Source organism: Photinus pyralis, unplaced genomic scaffold (genome assembly GCF_008802855.1).
Source record: "Photinus pyralis isolate 1611_PpyrPB1 unplaced genomic scaffold, Ppyr1.3 Ppyr1.4_LG6, whole genome shotgun sequence".
Taxonomy (NCBI): domain Eukaryota; kingdom Metazoa; phylum Arthropoda; class Insecta; order Coleoptera; family Lampyridae; genus Photinus; species Photinus pyralis.
This window is the reverse complement of record NW_022170663.1, coordinates 14,282,143-14,297,197: the sequence shown is the minus strand read 5'-3', so window position 1 is coordinate 14,297,197 and position 15,055 is coordinate 14,282,143. Positions and strand designations below refer to the sequence as shown.

General features: G+C 39.6%; 4 protein-coding genes across 5 annotated transcripts; 2 read left to right on the top strand and 2 right to left on the bottom strand.

Annotated features, from left to right (window-relative positions):
• The first annotated feature begins 3,010 nt into the window (after positions 1 to 3,010).
• LOC116173828 (DNA polymerase delta subunit 3-like) lies at positions 3,011 to 4,647 on the top strand. Its single transcript, XM_031491539.1, has 6 exons — positions 3,011 to 3,146; positions 3,193 to 3,509; positions 3,560 to 3,737; positions 3,780 to 4,038; positions 4,085 to 4,252; positions 4,299 to 4,647. Exons 1-6 carry the CDS (start codon positions 3,072 to 3,074, stop codon positions 4,529 to 4,531), a joined length of 1,230 nt encoding a protein of 409 aa, XP_031347399.1. The 5' UTR covers positions 3,011 to 3,071; the 3' UTR covers positions 4,532 to 4,647.
• Positions 4,648 to 5,247: 600 nt separating this feature from the next.
• On the top strand, positions 5,248 to 6,081 carry LOC116174490 (IQ domain-containing protein K-like). The gene is made up of 5 exons (XM_031492426.1): positions 5,248 to 5,485; positions 5,532 to 5,629; positions 5,676 to 5,812; positions 5,852 to 5,981; positions 6,031 to 6,081. Exons 1-5 carry the CDS (start codon positions 5,248 to 5,250, stop codon positions 6,079 to 6,081), a joined length of 654 nt encoding a protein of 217 aa, XP_031348286.1.
• LOC116174332 lies at positions 5,976 to 7,220 on the bottom strand. Its single transcript, XM_031492238.1, has 2 exons — positions 6,508 to 7,220; positions 5,976 to 6,458 (listed from the first exon to the last, which is right to left on the bottom strand). Exons 1-2 carry the CDS (start codon positions 6,697 to 6,699, stop codon positions 6,084 to 6,086), a joined length of 567 nt encoding a protein of 188 aa, XP_031348098.1. The 5' UTR covers positions 6,700 to 7,220; the 3' UTR covers positions 5,976 to 6,083.
• A 2,007-nt stretch (positions 7,221 to 9,227) lies between these two features.
• Positions 9,228 to 13,391, bottom strand: LOC116174331. Of its 2 annotated transcripts, XM_031492236.1 has the most exons (6): positions 13,233 to 13,391; positions 12,557 to 12,891; positions 11,326 to 12,507; positions 10,439 to 11,155; positions 10,048 to 10,364; positions 9,228 to 9,999 (listed from the first exon to the last, which is right to left on the bottom strand). In XM_031492236.1, the coding sequence occupies exons 2-6, from the start codon at positions 12,887 to 12,889 to the stop codon at positions 9,396 to 9,398; spliced, it is 3,153 nt and encodes a 1,050-aa protein (XP_031348096.1). In that variant the 5' UTR covers positions 12,890 to 12,891; positions 13,233 to 13,391; the 3' UTR covers positions 9,228 to 9,395. The 2 variants fall into 2 exon arrangements, with proteins under 2 accessions (XP_031348096.1, XP_031348097.1); XM_031492237.1 differs by lacking the exon at positions 10,439 to 11,155.
• Between the last annotated feature and the right edge of the window lie 1,664 nt (positions 13,392 to 15,055).

The following is a 15,055-nucleotide window of genomic DNA, read 5'->3' as shown; positions in this document are numbered from 1 at the left end:
CGTTTAATTATAATACGCAAATGTGTAACACAATACACGCTAAAAGGACCTAACATTGATACGACAACGAGACACCATCAGGTCTCCATTTCTCATAGAAATTCTACTTGATACAGTTAATTTTCAAGATGTTATAACTGAACCGGAACTGAACATGTGGGCCAAATGGAATTGGTACCATGCATCATGGCAATTTTTGCAATTACTTATATACTTAAATAGAAATGGTTTATTTGTAAAGGATAATTTCTTTTTTATTATTCAAGAAAATAAGAAAATTGTTTGTATTATACTATGGTTATATCAAAGGTAGGTATACTTCAAGCTATTCAGAAACGAAGAGGAATAACCGCACTGAAAACTACCCTTATAGCAATCAATTGATTGAAAAGTAAACTGGATGATGGAGTCAAAATATACTGCTGGTTTCAAGTAAGCAGCCAGTGTACCTAGAGAAAGGAGTAGTGCTAAACTGGGTATAATCTGAGCAATCATGCAGATGCAGTAAGTGTTGGGTTGCTGTAGGATTACCAAAATGGAAAGGTAAACGAATTTAGGTGGTACCTCCCGGAAATTATTTCGATCTAAACGGAACGACAAGACTCACCGAAATCTGGAGAATTATAATTACATAATGACTTAAGCTGACTTCAGCTGGTCATCGAGTCACAAAGGAATAGAATTTAAATAATGTAATGCAATTGTATAAATTCTATTACAGTTCTCAAGCCTAATGAAAGATGTTACTCACGTCTTTCTCGATGTTGCTCTAGAAGTGTCCCTCTCAAATTTCAGACCGATCTTGCAGGTCAGTGTCGAATCTGCAATTAAAAAACAACAAATTACGTAATTTTTATAGAAAGGACACAAAATAATGCAAAAATAGTTAGGGTAGTGGTAAGAATGATATCGACTTAGCTCCACCATTGAAAAATGTGACATAGGTCCTTACTCATCTCTCTCTAGACGTGTCCCCTTCAATTTCCATACAGATTTTGCAGGGTAGCGTCGAATCTGCAATTAAAAAGCAACAAATTACATAATTTTCATTGAAAGGCATAAAATAGTTGGGGTAGTGGTAATAAAGACATCCACTTAGCTCTACCATAGAAAAATATGACATACGTCCATACCATGGGTTATACACTGCCTTTTTTCTTATAGAATGTAGCCTGTAGAATCCATAAGTTCAAACAGTTCCAAGATTGGCCTACTAGTTCAAAAGTTACAGCCCTTTGAATTTTATTTCGAAATTGGTTTCTAGTGTATGACTTTTGATTGAGAAGTTTGATCGAAAAAGTACGAATTGTTTTGGATTCTACGCACCAAAATTAATAAGAAAAAGTGTTTTCCCGAGAAATTTTGGTGCAGTCGATTTTTGGTAAAAAAAGGAAGGTTGTACATTGCCTTTTTTTGGGGCCCGAAAAAAAAATTGTCTTAGATCGACCCGGAAAAAATTTTCTTATAGAATGTGGCCTGTAGAATCCATAATTTCAAACAGTTCCAAGATTGGGCTACTAGTTCAAAAATTACAGCCCTTTGAATTTTCTTTCGAAATTGGTTTCTAGTCCATAACTTTTGATTGAGAAGTCCGATCGAAAAAGTACGATTTGTTTTGGATTCTACGCACCAAAATTAATAAGAAAAAGTGTTTTCCCGAGAAATTTTGGTGTAGTCGATTTTTGGTAAAAAAGGAAGGTTATACACTGCCTTTTTTTGAGGCTCGAAGAAAAAATTGTCTCAGATCGACCCGGAAAAAAAATTTTCTTATAGAATGTGGCCTGTAGAATCCATAATTTCAGACAGTTCCAAGATTGGGCTACTAGTTCAAAAGTTACAGCCCTTTGAATTTATCGTTTTCTTTCTGATGTATGCCTTAAATATAAATTGCAGTAATTAACTAATTTAGGTCAAGATGGTCAGATGAATTGATTTACCTGTAATTGATCAATGCAATTTTGACCACAGGCATCAGAGATAGTATTTATAATGATAATGACTTTTCCAGTTCTGCTACCATAAGGTATCCATACCTAGATTTCTTGATCCAGATGAATTGTGTAACAAATATACAGTTCGAATAAATGGTAACTGTCTAACATTTTCGTATTGAATGAAAGAGTGTACCAGTAGGTAAGTAAATTGTACGATTATAAGTACCGGTTACGGCTATTTAATAACGATCGACCGTTGTGATTGATATTGGCGATGTGAAAGTGTATAATGATCTGTACGCGTTCATTAAGCGAAGTAACACGATTATCTATTGTACAAGCTCATATAACAGTAATGAGGTATTATTTCTATTTTGGAAGTTGTACCAATTTTAGCATGTTACCATATAAATTTATTATGTCGCGATTAATTTGTAAATTAAAAGCTTTCGATATTAATGATACGCAGCGAAATATGACCAAGACATTCTTCCATCAACAAAGGAAATCCATTTTCATATCCGTCCTTAATGACACCATTCGTAAAAGTGGCTACCTATTGTTCGTCGAAATTTAGTAGTACTTCTATTACCATAGACTTTAGAGATTCCAAGACCCCCACGTTTTGTTCCACCAAGTCAATCAAAGTGTAACCGTTTTGCGCCCAAACAATTCTTTTCGCCTTTTAAATCAGCCTTTCCTATTTATTACGAGCAAATTTTTGAACCATTATTTTGGTTTTTTTACCCAGCCGTTTATTTTCTCTCGAGTCACCCACAAGTGGACAAATGGGTTCCTGGTATAATCATCTCGCGCCTGGTCGACTTTCACTATGAAATTGGTTTCTTCGACAAACGCTTCAAAAGGTCAAACCCGGGCGCACCAAAATCCGGAATCTCAGCAACAACTTCTTGGATTATAATAGACAGCATCATAGCATATCTGAGAGCTCATAGACTCATGAAACAAAGACATTGGGATAGAGAAGAAATGTGTGCGACTTGGTTATGAGGACGCATCCTTATGAAGAAAAGGCGCTAATATAGCCACGACAGCGAGAGTGTACTAACCACAGTCCTACTTGTTTTGATTTTGACTTTTGAGTGAGGTTATGTTAACCTTGGCGGGAATTATTGCATGAATATGGACACAGAGACCATAAATAATCATCTCAAAAAGTTAGAAGAACTTGTAATTGATGAGGACAAAATTGTGAGTCACACTCATTCAATATCAGTAATGAATCGTACTTTGGTAGGTAACCGTTCCGTCACTTTGCACCACATTCAATGTCACTGCCAAGGAATCCAAACTTTTACTCGATCAATTCATTGAAACTAACCGCAAGGCTCATCCGAGAAGTCTGGCCCTCACTTACATACTATCAGGTTTACGTGAGCATAAGACACCAACGGTATCAATTGTCAAAGAAGACAAGCTTGATGAGAAAAAAGCTTTGTACACAGGGGAGCCTCTTTGCACAATTTACAGCGTGCAAAAGTGTAAAGAGATCGATTTTAATAGTGTAACTTTAATCGATTGTTTTGATGTTAGTAAGTCGCGTGAGAGTCCTATGTTAGTAAGCGGATACACCTGAAAGTTTATAGTACTTCTTATTGTTGCAGAAAAGGTTCAATAGTTAGTAGTAATTGTATTAAACGACAGTTAAAAACCAAACCAGTTGTTACGTCCATTGTTAAACCGACACCACCTACGAAGGTTCCACCTAAAATACCTGTTGTTGAGAATGGGATTAAGCACAGCCCGAAATCGGCGAGCGTTAAGCCGGGATCGTCGCGCAAGGTGAGTCGAAATCTTGTCACTCTCATTATAGCGCCTTCGTAGGGTTCAAGTGTGGCTGAGCTGTTCAAAAATGTGGAACCAAAGAGCAAGTCGACCACAGAGGCTACTGACTCAATTAAAACGGAAACCAGAAACAGTGAAATTACGAGTAGTATACAGCACTTAGTCGACAGCGATGATGACTCAGATGTTGTAAAACCAACTCCTGAGCCAACCAGCAGCAAAAAAAGAAAAAGCACAAAGAAGAGCACTAATTCGAAGCAACGCAAGCGCATTGTTGTACAGGAAGAATCCGACGAAGGTACGTATTCGTGTTCGTTTTATTGATACAGCAAGTTACTTCGCAGATATGTTTGCCAGTGACGATGAGGAGAAGGAGGAACTGTCTAGGAAGCGTAAAAATGTGATAGAAGATTCTGAGGAAGATGAACCGGTCGCAAAACCCGAACCTGCACCTAAGAATAAAAAGCGGAAGCTCGTCGATAAAACATTTGAGGATGAAGAGGGATACGTTAGTGAGTTTCTGATAAGATTTGCTTATTGATTCTGATTGTGATTTAGTTACAAGGAAAGAATGGGTGGAGGTGAGCGGGTCGGAAGATGAGGAGAAGGCCGAAGTTGTCAGTGAGAAAGGGGATGTTGCCAAGGTTGAGGTGAAAAAAGTGGAAGAAAAGAAAGGTGACAAATCCGAAGTGAATAAAAATGAAAAGGCTGTTAATGGTAAAGCGCAGAAAGGAAAAAAGGCGGTGCCCACGAACCAACCTACTTTGATGAATTTTTTTAAAAAGAAATGATCTACATAATATCGATTAATTTTTTTGTTGTGTTCGTAAAATATAATTCTCATGTTAATTATAGTATGCATGTGTCATTTATTAGCAATTAAATAAATTCATTTGTTTATTTTATAGCAGATGTTATTAGATTCATATTTTAATAGGTTTAAATGTCGCTTTTTAATTAAGTGATCACTTTAACTGCAAGGGTAGATAAAGTGAAACAGATGATTGTGCATTCTAATGACATCTGTCATTGTTATTTCAAATGGGACGCGAAGCACGATACAAAATGACGTTTAGAACATTTATAACAATGCTGTTTCAATGAAAAGGACCGCGATGGCAGAACCTAAGCTTGCTATTTTTGACGTCTAAATTAAATTCAGAATTGTCAGAAGCTTTACAATGATTTGTGTGGCTTCTGGTATTAAATAAAGTTTTGTATTATACAAGACAATAAAGGGAAACTAACCATTTCGTGAAAGTTGATTCACTCAATGGTAAAAATACCCCTTTATCGTTTTAGAAATCTTCACCTCTTTGATTTTCTCAAAAATTCCCTATTTATATGGTCAGTACAGTTGGTCCATGATGGAGGCTCCAAATCTTTCTGCATCTCATCCAGTGAAAGTACTGAGACATGTTAGTAGGTATGCTTCTCAGCAAACCATTTTTATTGAAATTAGTAGGCCAAAAGAATGTGATTTGTTTTTTGAGCACGTACGCCAAAAATGAATAGCTCAAAAATTTGCGATTGTGTCACAGAGGCGAAAGTTCCTCTCAGTGATACAGAACTACCAGCGTCCGAAAATGAAGACCTGGAAAAAATTGATGCAGACGAACTCGTCGAAGACACTCCTGTATCACACAAGATAATTTGGGAAAAAATTGACGCAGATTTTAATGCGCAAAGATCCGAGATCGAAGAGTACAGAGCATTGAAACATTCCTCTTGCGATGTACCCTCCAGTATGTACTTGGCCAGGTGGACAAGCTCAACTAATTCATATTGCAGATCCATCGGTACAATTTTTGGAAGACCACATATTCCCATTCTTGAAAGGCATACTAGTAGATACTCTGAATAAAGCTAAAGAATTGGATTGTGTGAAGGTGCCGACAATAATCACAATTTCTATCTTTACAAACCGTGTTTTAGCACCAAAAAAGTACATTTAACGCCCTTGATTTCATTGCAGAACAGCTCTATAATGTAAACCCCCATCATTTAGAGAGAAACAACCCTCGGGTGTACATTTTCGATATGCCTTGGGTTGTACAGTGGCTTGGCGATAAGTAATTCCTTACACTTGATTGTTTACTACTAAAAGTTAGTCCTAGACCATATTTTCCACTGTCATGGGTATGGAGCAGAATTTACGCCGCTACAAAAATACAGGCATACATGCGAGGGCACTGGACAAGGTCCAGGAGGGATGTGCAAGAAATGAGACAATTTTGGAAGGTGCTACAATGTAATATGTCAATAACATACTCTAAAAAAACAATTTCAGATTATACGCGAAGAAAACAAACTAAAAACAATAAATATTTTGCAAAGTTAACGTTATAATGTTGAAGTAACTGCTTTGCCGAAGCTCTCTTGAAATGCCACCGTAGGTACTTCATCACCTTCAGCGGCTCTGTATCGGGAGTCCTCATTTTTGTTATACACAATTGTTAATTGCGGCTCCTCGACGACTTCACCTTTCTCTTTCATCTCACGCACAATGAGCTCTCTTAATAAAGGTGGAAAACTCGTCGTCCTCGGTAGTACTTTGTACTCAACTTTAGGATTGTCGCACCTACAGTAGTCTTCCTCCTCACACTTGGGTATAAGTTTATAATCGGCCTTGTACGTATTCGCGAACATCTCGACTAGTTCGGGCGATTTACGTCCGCGGAAGGTTTTCTCCACCCACACTCTCACCTTTCTAACATCCTAAAAGTATCGTAAGGATTAAAAGGTATACACCCCCGCACACAATTACGTCGGGAGTATTTGTCTCCGGATTCGGCACAGTTTCCACCTTCATGATTTTTATGTAGGACGGTTCCGGATATCTCTCGAACATGTTTCTTGCTACTAATCGACCCACACCAAAGTTTTTCAAATTGCCTAGTATTTCCCATAATGTTTTTCCTTTGAAATCAATTGATTTTCCGATGTATTTAATGGGCATTTTGAAAATTATTGGTTATGTTTAGAGGGAAGTGAGGTTATATTTCCTTTGTGTGTCAATATGGAAGTGGCTAAATAGCAAGAGAAAGTGGAATATGTACAAGGGCGTAGTAATTTATGTGCCATCTTCTTTTTGATCACTACTTTTGCTTTGCAAGTATCCTGCTTTATTCTGTAAAAACAGTAAAAGAGACATGCTTCTCAGTGACAAAAATGCTAAATCTCTTTAGGGGAGGGAGACTTGACGGTCAAATTTATAGTTTTGGTTGAAGGCTGTTGCATTTTCATCTTCATTTTGGTTACTTTCCATTTGGAGGTCTTATTCCTAATTCTGCCTGTAATATAAAGTGCAAGCCATTGTATAGGACAAGATTTTACAACCAAATTTCATGTTTTGTTTGTGAGCAAACACTATTCCAGCCAAAATTTAAGCTAATTGTCATGTCTACTAACTTAAGAGAGTGTAACTTTTGTATAGCTCCTTAAATATTTTTAATTTTGGTACGTAGGTAGGTACTAAATAATGCAACCCCTCGTTATTTTAGAATTACGAAATTTTTAGGAAAATTCGTTTTTATTTTCATGTCGACCTATGTTTTGGTTGATTATGTTTAAAAGGTCCACATGTAACCTTTTAACTGAAACAACACCCCCCCCCCCTACTTCGCGTTTGGAAAAATACGAATCTGATCCGTCCTACCTCATGCAATAGTAAAACAAGCATATGAATTAGAAAAGATGATTGGCAAAGGTATAAGTAGGAAAATGAAATAAGGGTAGGTAAGAGAGGCGGTTGGGACGGTCACCTCTCTTGCCCATTAATCGCCTCTTACGATCTCCAGAGCGGGAGTGGGTCAATTCTACCCCCGAACCCACAGGGGGTGATATTACTTATAGTTTGTATAATAAAACAGTTTTTATGGAATTGGTAACGTAAGTAGGTAAGGTTTAAATCAGAGCTGGGCAGAATACTTTCAAAAAGTATTTGAATACTAAATAGTAAATACTTTACACAAATCACTTGGTGGCGATGTTTCCCCTTGGTGAACTTCGCCCTTTAGATCGTCATCTAATAAAGACCTTATTATTATTATTATCAAAGGTATTTGAATACTAAATACTTTTACGTCCAGCACAAGCCAATACTAGATACAGATACATTGAAAAGTATTCAAATACTTTAAAAAATAAGTATTCAAATACTTTAGAATGTATTCGAATACTTTCAAAGGTATTCGAATCGTACGTCGTGCACATGATACGTACCTACGCCTTTCTGAAATCCTAACGATTTTGGAACAGGTCCATTTTTGACCATCCGTTTGTCAGTGTGCATGATAGTTTGTTTAGAAACGCGCGATCGATTCTTATAGAATTTGGCCCGTAGAATCCATAATTTCAAACAGTTTGAAGATTGGGCTACTAGATCAAAAGTTACCACCCTTTGAATTTTTTTCGAAATTTGTTTTTCGTCCATAACTTTTTATTGAGAGGTCTAATCGAAAACGTACGAATTGTTTTGGATTCTACGCACCAAAATTAATACGAAAAAGTGTTTTCCCGAGAAATATTGGTGCAGTCGATTTTTGGTAAAAAAGGAAGGCTATAACCTGCCTTTTTTTGAGGCTCGAAGAAAAAATTGTCTCAGATCGACCCGGAAAAAAATTTTCTTATAGAACGTGGCCTGTAGAATCCATAATTTCAAACAGTTCCAAGATTGGGCTACTAATTCAAAAGTTACAGCCCTTTGAATTTTCTTTCGAAATTGGTTTCTAGTCTATAACATTTGGACTAGTCGATTTTTGATAAAAAAGGAAGGTTAAGTATTCAAATACTATGCAAAGTATTCGAATACTAAATATTTGTGAAAGTATTTGAGTTACAAATACAAATACCTACTTCTTCCATAAAGGTATTTAATTACAATGTATTTGAATACTTCTAAGGATTTGAATACTAAAAAGTATTTACAAAATCGAATACTGCCCAGCTATGGTTTAAATGAATGATTTTTTAAGTAAAAATTAAGTTCAGTTTGGATTATACACATACTGCACCATTGATCGTTTTCCAAATATTAAAAAAAAAACCAACAGATCATAGACGTATTAGTAAATTGTGCATAATTGTCAAAATAGTAGAAAGAGGGAAACGGTAGCATGTTTTCTATGTCTGTCAATAACAGGGAAAGGAAAAATAAAAAACAAATAACAAAAACGGCTGAATGGTGTAAAATTCAACTGTTAGCCACCATGAACAAATTTGAAAACCGAAATACCGAAAACCTAACGAATAACAAATGAAAAATCCCATACAATCGAATACCGCACGATCCTCGAGATCGTTTTTGGGCTGCAACTTTTTGGCCCGATAGTCTACGTAGCTGAAAAACAATAGGGACCATTCGAGCATGTGTGCCAAAGCAATCGAACGGTTATAAATAAAGTTATCGTGCATACGGGCGCACAGACAGACAGACAGACAGAAATACAAAATCCATTTCGAGGATCGTTAATAAAAAGCAAATCATATAATTTCAAGTTCTTATTGTCACTGACATGCTAGAAGCATTACACTTGAAGGACATCTTACATCCAATTTGATTAAAATCCACGCGATTGCGCAGAAATACTCAAAATAAAATAAATTACTTATTAAATCTAATATAAATAAACAACACGTTAACATTAAAATAAATTACTTAAATCTCTGCGTCGTTTGACGTATCCAGTCCAAGTAGTGGGCGACATTAACATAGACCCCAGGAACTCCAGGCTGTCCGCATCCAATTCCCCAACTGACGACGCCAACAATCCTCCAAGTACCCCCTCGTTCGCACACCATCGGTCCACCACCATCTCCCTTGCACGCATCCTTACCCTCCTCTCCTCCGGCGCAAATGAAACCTGGATGCAATTTAAATTCATAACCCAAGCGCGTCTGCTGCAACCGCTGCTGGCATTGTCCGAAAGCCATAATGGGCACGTCGACCTCTTTCAGTATGTTTTGGTACTTTCCAAACTCTCCAAAGGCGTCCTTGCCCCAACCTGTCGTCCAGCAACGTTGACCGGTGTAGTCCTCGTGCGGATGCGGCAAACACGCCGGGCTTATGTGCAGGTTTTTACCCAAATCGACAGGTTTGTCCATTCGCAAGAGTGCCAAATCGTTATACAGCGTTCCGGCGTAAAATTCCGGATGAACCTCGACTGCTGATACGTCTCTTTCGACGTACGGGTAAAATTCTACGTCGTGATTCACGTCCCATTCACCTAAACGAACCCGTAGATCATAAGGGGAGTAGCTGAAATACATTGGTTGGTTATTCGAATGGGGAGAGGGGACCACTAACCTTCTGACGCAATGGGCGGCGGTTACTATGTGCAAGTCATCGATCAGAGTACCTCCGCATACGTAGACACTTTCCTTAGGGTCTTTCTTTAGGATTGCCACTTGCCATGGGTACTCGCCGAACTCACTGTCACCGTCCACGTAGACCGGATTCTTGATTCGCCCGTTGATACCTTGGGAGTGTCGCGTTCCGCACTGCTGCAGGTTGCCAAAGCCTGGGGTTGGGATTTGCGGTCGCAGCGGTCTTTTGCAGCAGACGTGCCGGGGGCCGCACACTGTCGGTTTGCCATAATTACCACCGTAGTAATTGGCTTGTCTCTGAAATAGTTAAAGCGAATTACTGACGGTTCGTGAACTGGAGATGTGGGTGTTGTTCGACTGGCTCCTCTCACCTTTGCGGTATCGCGTCGCTTACGGCGACTTGTGGGGAATTTTACGGGGTTAGATGAGGTGGTGCCTCTACGGCTTAGGAACGTGTTGTAGTTCTCACTGTACTGGCCTAAACCGTTGCTGTACTGAGCTTGGTGGTGGTTATATAAACTTTTTCCTCCACGCGTACCGTTTTCGTAGGAACGCCCGTAGAAATTGTCGTCATACCCACCTTCGTAGTCGCTCCCGTAAATTGGAGCGTAATGGTGGTGACCTTCGTATTCACCGTAGTCGTAATCGGCGGTTTCAGGCGGACCGTAAAGGAAGGGTTTAGACGGTCCGTAGTGAGATGGCCCGTGATGTATAGGAGGCCCGTGGTGTACGGGAGGCCCGTGATAAACGGGAGCATGGTGAAACTTGTTAAAGAGCGCCTCTTTCTTGAGAGAAAAGAGGTGATCCAATTTGTGCACGACAAAGTCATTGGGAGTTACGTGCAGGTTGACAAACGGTTTTACAACTTTCTCGCCGTAGTCGTCTTTGGAAACTTGAATCGATAAAAGTGGGTTAACCGATACCAAGCCCAAGTTGATGCCTCCACCTCCGAAGGTGTTACCGTAGGGATTGACTAGTGGATAGGGGCCGTAGGGATTCAAAGGGTATCCACCGCCTCCTTGGTTGGGTAAACCAAATGATACTCCGAACGTTGGTTTCACTTTGCTGTTGTCATTAATGCCTTGGCGCTGTAACAACGCACCGCTTTACTTAAATTTCAAAACCAACACCCCTAGCAGGTGTTAGTGACTAACAACAGGAGAAGCAGGAGGGCGGTGGATGTGTGAGACCTGCAACTAATTAATGCGAAAGGCACTGAGAGGAGTTATTGATTGGTTAGTGCAATTGAGATACTTACCGCTTCCACCTTGGTGGAATTGGCGTCCTTGACCTCTCGCTTAGTCACGCTCTTTTCGGTCACCTCAGCTGCTGATGCCTTTGGAACGCGTACTACGGTCATTGTACCATTTCCATCTGTGATGACTCGCTCTTCAGTGAGGGCGTCAATGTCGCTCTTCAAATTCCTAGGGTCGATCGCCAGGTACAAGTCATCTTTCCGCCCAATGATGTCATGCGAAGGGCACTGATTGTAAGGCACGCAAACGCAATCGTAATTTTCGCCACGAGCGGACTCGGCCCCCTTGTAGTTTCCGGCGTAGAGGTAGTTCGACTGTAGCGGACTGTTGATGTTCAGTTCTTTTTTGTACAGGCCGGAATTTCCGTAGAGCCCGACCGAGGCGCCGAAGCTGTTCGAGTCGAAGGATTGAGGCGAGTAATTTTCCATTACGGGTTTCGTGCTGTAGGAGCCAAGACCGCCGTAGCTTGCTATCGTTTGTCCACCGTAGACACCGGAGATACCACCGAGAGATAAGGATGGGTTGAACTTATTTGATTCCTGTCGGTAATTGTTGTAGACCGAGTTTGAATGGTGGAAGGATCCTGGTGTGGGTTTAAACAGTGGATCTTGCGCCGCTAGGACATCAGCGCCGGCAACAAGGGATTGTACTGGCACTTTAATGTTGGGATTTCCCGAAGCGTGGTGGAAGTGGTGATGAACGTGCTGCTGTAATGAACCCGACGGCCCGGCGGGAGTCTTAATGACCACCTCCACCGGTTTCTTATCATGATGCGATGAAGAGTGATGCGCAGAAGAGATTTGATCGTAGTCAAATGCGTTGTCAGGTTCGATGGGCTGAGAGAAAAATGGACCGGGAGGTTTAGACAAGAAACCTTCAGATTCTTCGTAGTAGCTTCCAATCGGGGGCCCGTTAATGAAGGGCTTTCCAGATTGTGACGAGTAGAGTGGTTTGGATGGTGGTCCATACCCTCGGCGCGGCGGTGTGTTTGGGCTAGCTGGTGGTCCAAATTTTCCGGGAATGGACACGGGTCTCGGTGGGCCATAGTGATTGTTGCGAATGGGATGCTTAACTGGAATTGAAGGAATGGGACGGCCGATTGGCTTAATATCGACAGGTTGCGCGTACACCAGATCTTCCGGTGAAATATACGGACGTTTGCCCTGGATAACCTCCCCATCGCACTAAAAAATTATCTTTGTAAAACAAACCCATTATTAACCATTGAAGTACCTGCATTAAACCAAGCGAGCATAGTTTGTCCTTTATGATATTTCGTGCCTCGCGATCGTCACCTTTTTGCAAAACCTCCTGAACACTTGGGTCTCCGTATAAATCATCAAAACCGTCGAGGTTCCTCCCTTGTCGAGTTGATGACAGGATACTGTCGACGATGTCTTCGACAACCGTCGAATTACTGTTGGACGATTCGGCTGCCTCAATTTCATCTTGATTTAAACTGCCAGAGGGTTTAAAATCGTCCTCGTTATTCCATGACCAGGCATTTTCGGCGCGAACGAACTGGCAGACCCCCAAAAGGGCCGAAATCAAAAACACTAATCGCATCTCTGCAACAACAAAAATTTAAATGAGCACCACAAAGAGAAACTTTGACAACGCCTTCGTAGGTGGATATTTATGGGACAATCGCTTTTACTTTCTTTCCGCTTTCTTTACACGAGATTACGTGGATTTAAATCAATCTTTGCACTTAAAGAGAATTTCTCCAGTGCGATACAACATGTAAATGAAAGTTGTTACGTAAAACTCAATCTTCATTTACATACAACGAGTACCTAAAGATTTGAAAAGGAAGATGCCACTTTCACATCTGGTCATGGCCATCGCAGTTCATTATCACACTTAACACTGCACCGATTTCAAGACAATAGGAAATTTACACACTTACCTTCAACAATAATTGTCCCCCTGAGTGCACAACACAATGAAGTAAAATTAAAACTGAAGAAACTCTTTTCACCGGATGGTAATTATATAGCTTCCCTCCTCGTGTGGGTTCTCACTTTCTACGTCTTCCTTACACTCACTGATGACCGTATATCACCGAATTTGACTTTTATACCGTCATACCTCAAGCCCATAACTGCAACGGGTAGGGGGTTGATGCGAAAAGGTATTTTCCCGGATTTTGCAGGTTGCCTCAACCCGGACGCCTTCGTTACACGCTGCTACCCCTTTTTCTCGCATCGCGCTCACTTTCTCGATCAATTTCGGTAGCCAACTTAGCAGATCGCCCCATATATTTCGCGTTAATTGCATATTTTCTAGTTTTAGAAGAAAAAGTGCGTACTAGACCATAGTCGGTCGCAGTCGATGACCTGAAATTGTTTAAATCGAAGAGCGAAGGTGGTTGCTAAATGGGTATTTCCAGCGGCTGAGGAAAGAGATTGAATTCCCCAGTTGCACAAGAAGTTACGTGCTTCATTCATAAGAAGCTCAATTTGGTGTCATACGGTGATTTCGAAAACGAGCGCGATTGGTGTAAATTGAGGTATGTTTGTAGGGTCGACATAATTGCATAACGCAATTTTTCATGAATCATTTGAGGACACACGCATTAGTATTGATGAAGAAACGTGCACAATTAGACGAAGATCATATTTCCATATTAGCCGAAAGTGTCGATTCATTTTGAACACCCTAAATGACTGCAGTTGGTGGTGGCAGTAGAATTTGACCCACCCCAAACAACACACTTTAAAAACTTCAGAATTTCGCATTTATGCGAAACCACAGTTTGCAGTTCTTCGACCAATCCATAAGAAATGACAGAATTATAAAGAATCGATTGGTATAAAACAAAGGTACTTAAATTGAAAGAATATTTTTTAAGCTAAACGATCAAATCTAACAAAAATTACACTCCAAAATTGAAGGTAGGGTGAACTTTCTGACAAGACGCCACTATGATGTGGACATTCCCAAGTAGTCCAGGCTATATAATATTTTTGTATGAAAAAAATTAGTTACCGGGCGAAACCGTGTTTTTCGGGCAGGTGAAATGAATAGAAATTGGGAAAAAATAATTAAAACAGCTGAATTTTTCCGCGGGTGAAATGACGGGGGTTGAAAGGGGTGGAAAGTGGTGTTTTGAGAATTGTTTAGACGAAAATGTTCAATGAAAAAATTATAGAGATTAAAAAAATGAGCAACTTTTGTATCTACACTATTTTCACATAACCTCCAATTTTCCTAGAAAAACCAGAAAAACTGTTTTTTTCGTATTTTTTGCGAAAAAAAATCGTAGCGGTTTGAAATTTGGAGGAAACAGCTTGTTTTATGATAAAAAGAAGATAATTTTTTGGGCCCGTAAAGTTGAACCGTTTCCAAGATCTCACGATTTCTGAAAAAAACCACCTCTTTTTCAAGGGGTAGAAAAATCTATTTTTTTTATCGTACAGAGGTGCGCGGGTTAGCAAAATTTTCGGGAAAACTTATATTTTAATAAACAAAAATAAAAAAATATTATTCCTATAGCAAAAATTCGAGAAAATCGCCAAAACCCGGAAAAACAGTTTTAAGATATACACGGTTTTTGACATGATAAATCAACATGTTGGATGTTAATAAAGATTTTTTCGAAATCTGTCTTCTTCCCTCTCTTTAATGTTTGCCTAAATATTCTCTTTTGTTATCTTATGCTCAACTGTTTTAGTTAAAACATCTTCATTTCTTTTTTCTGCATTTTTACCGCAATAAAAGCAATTCGAA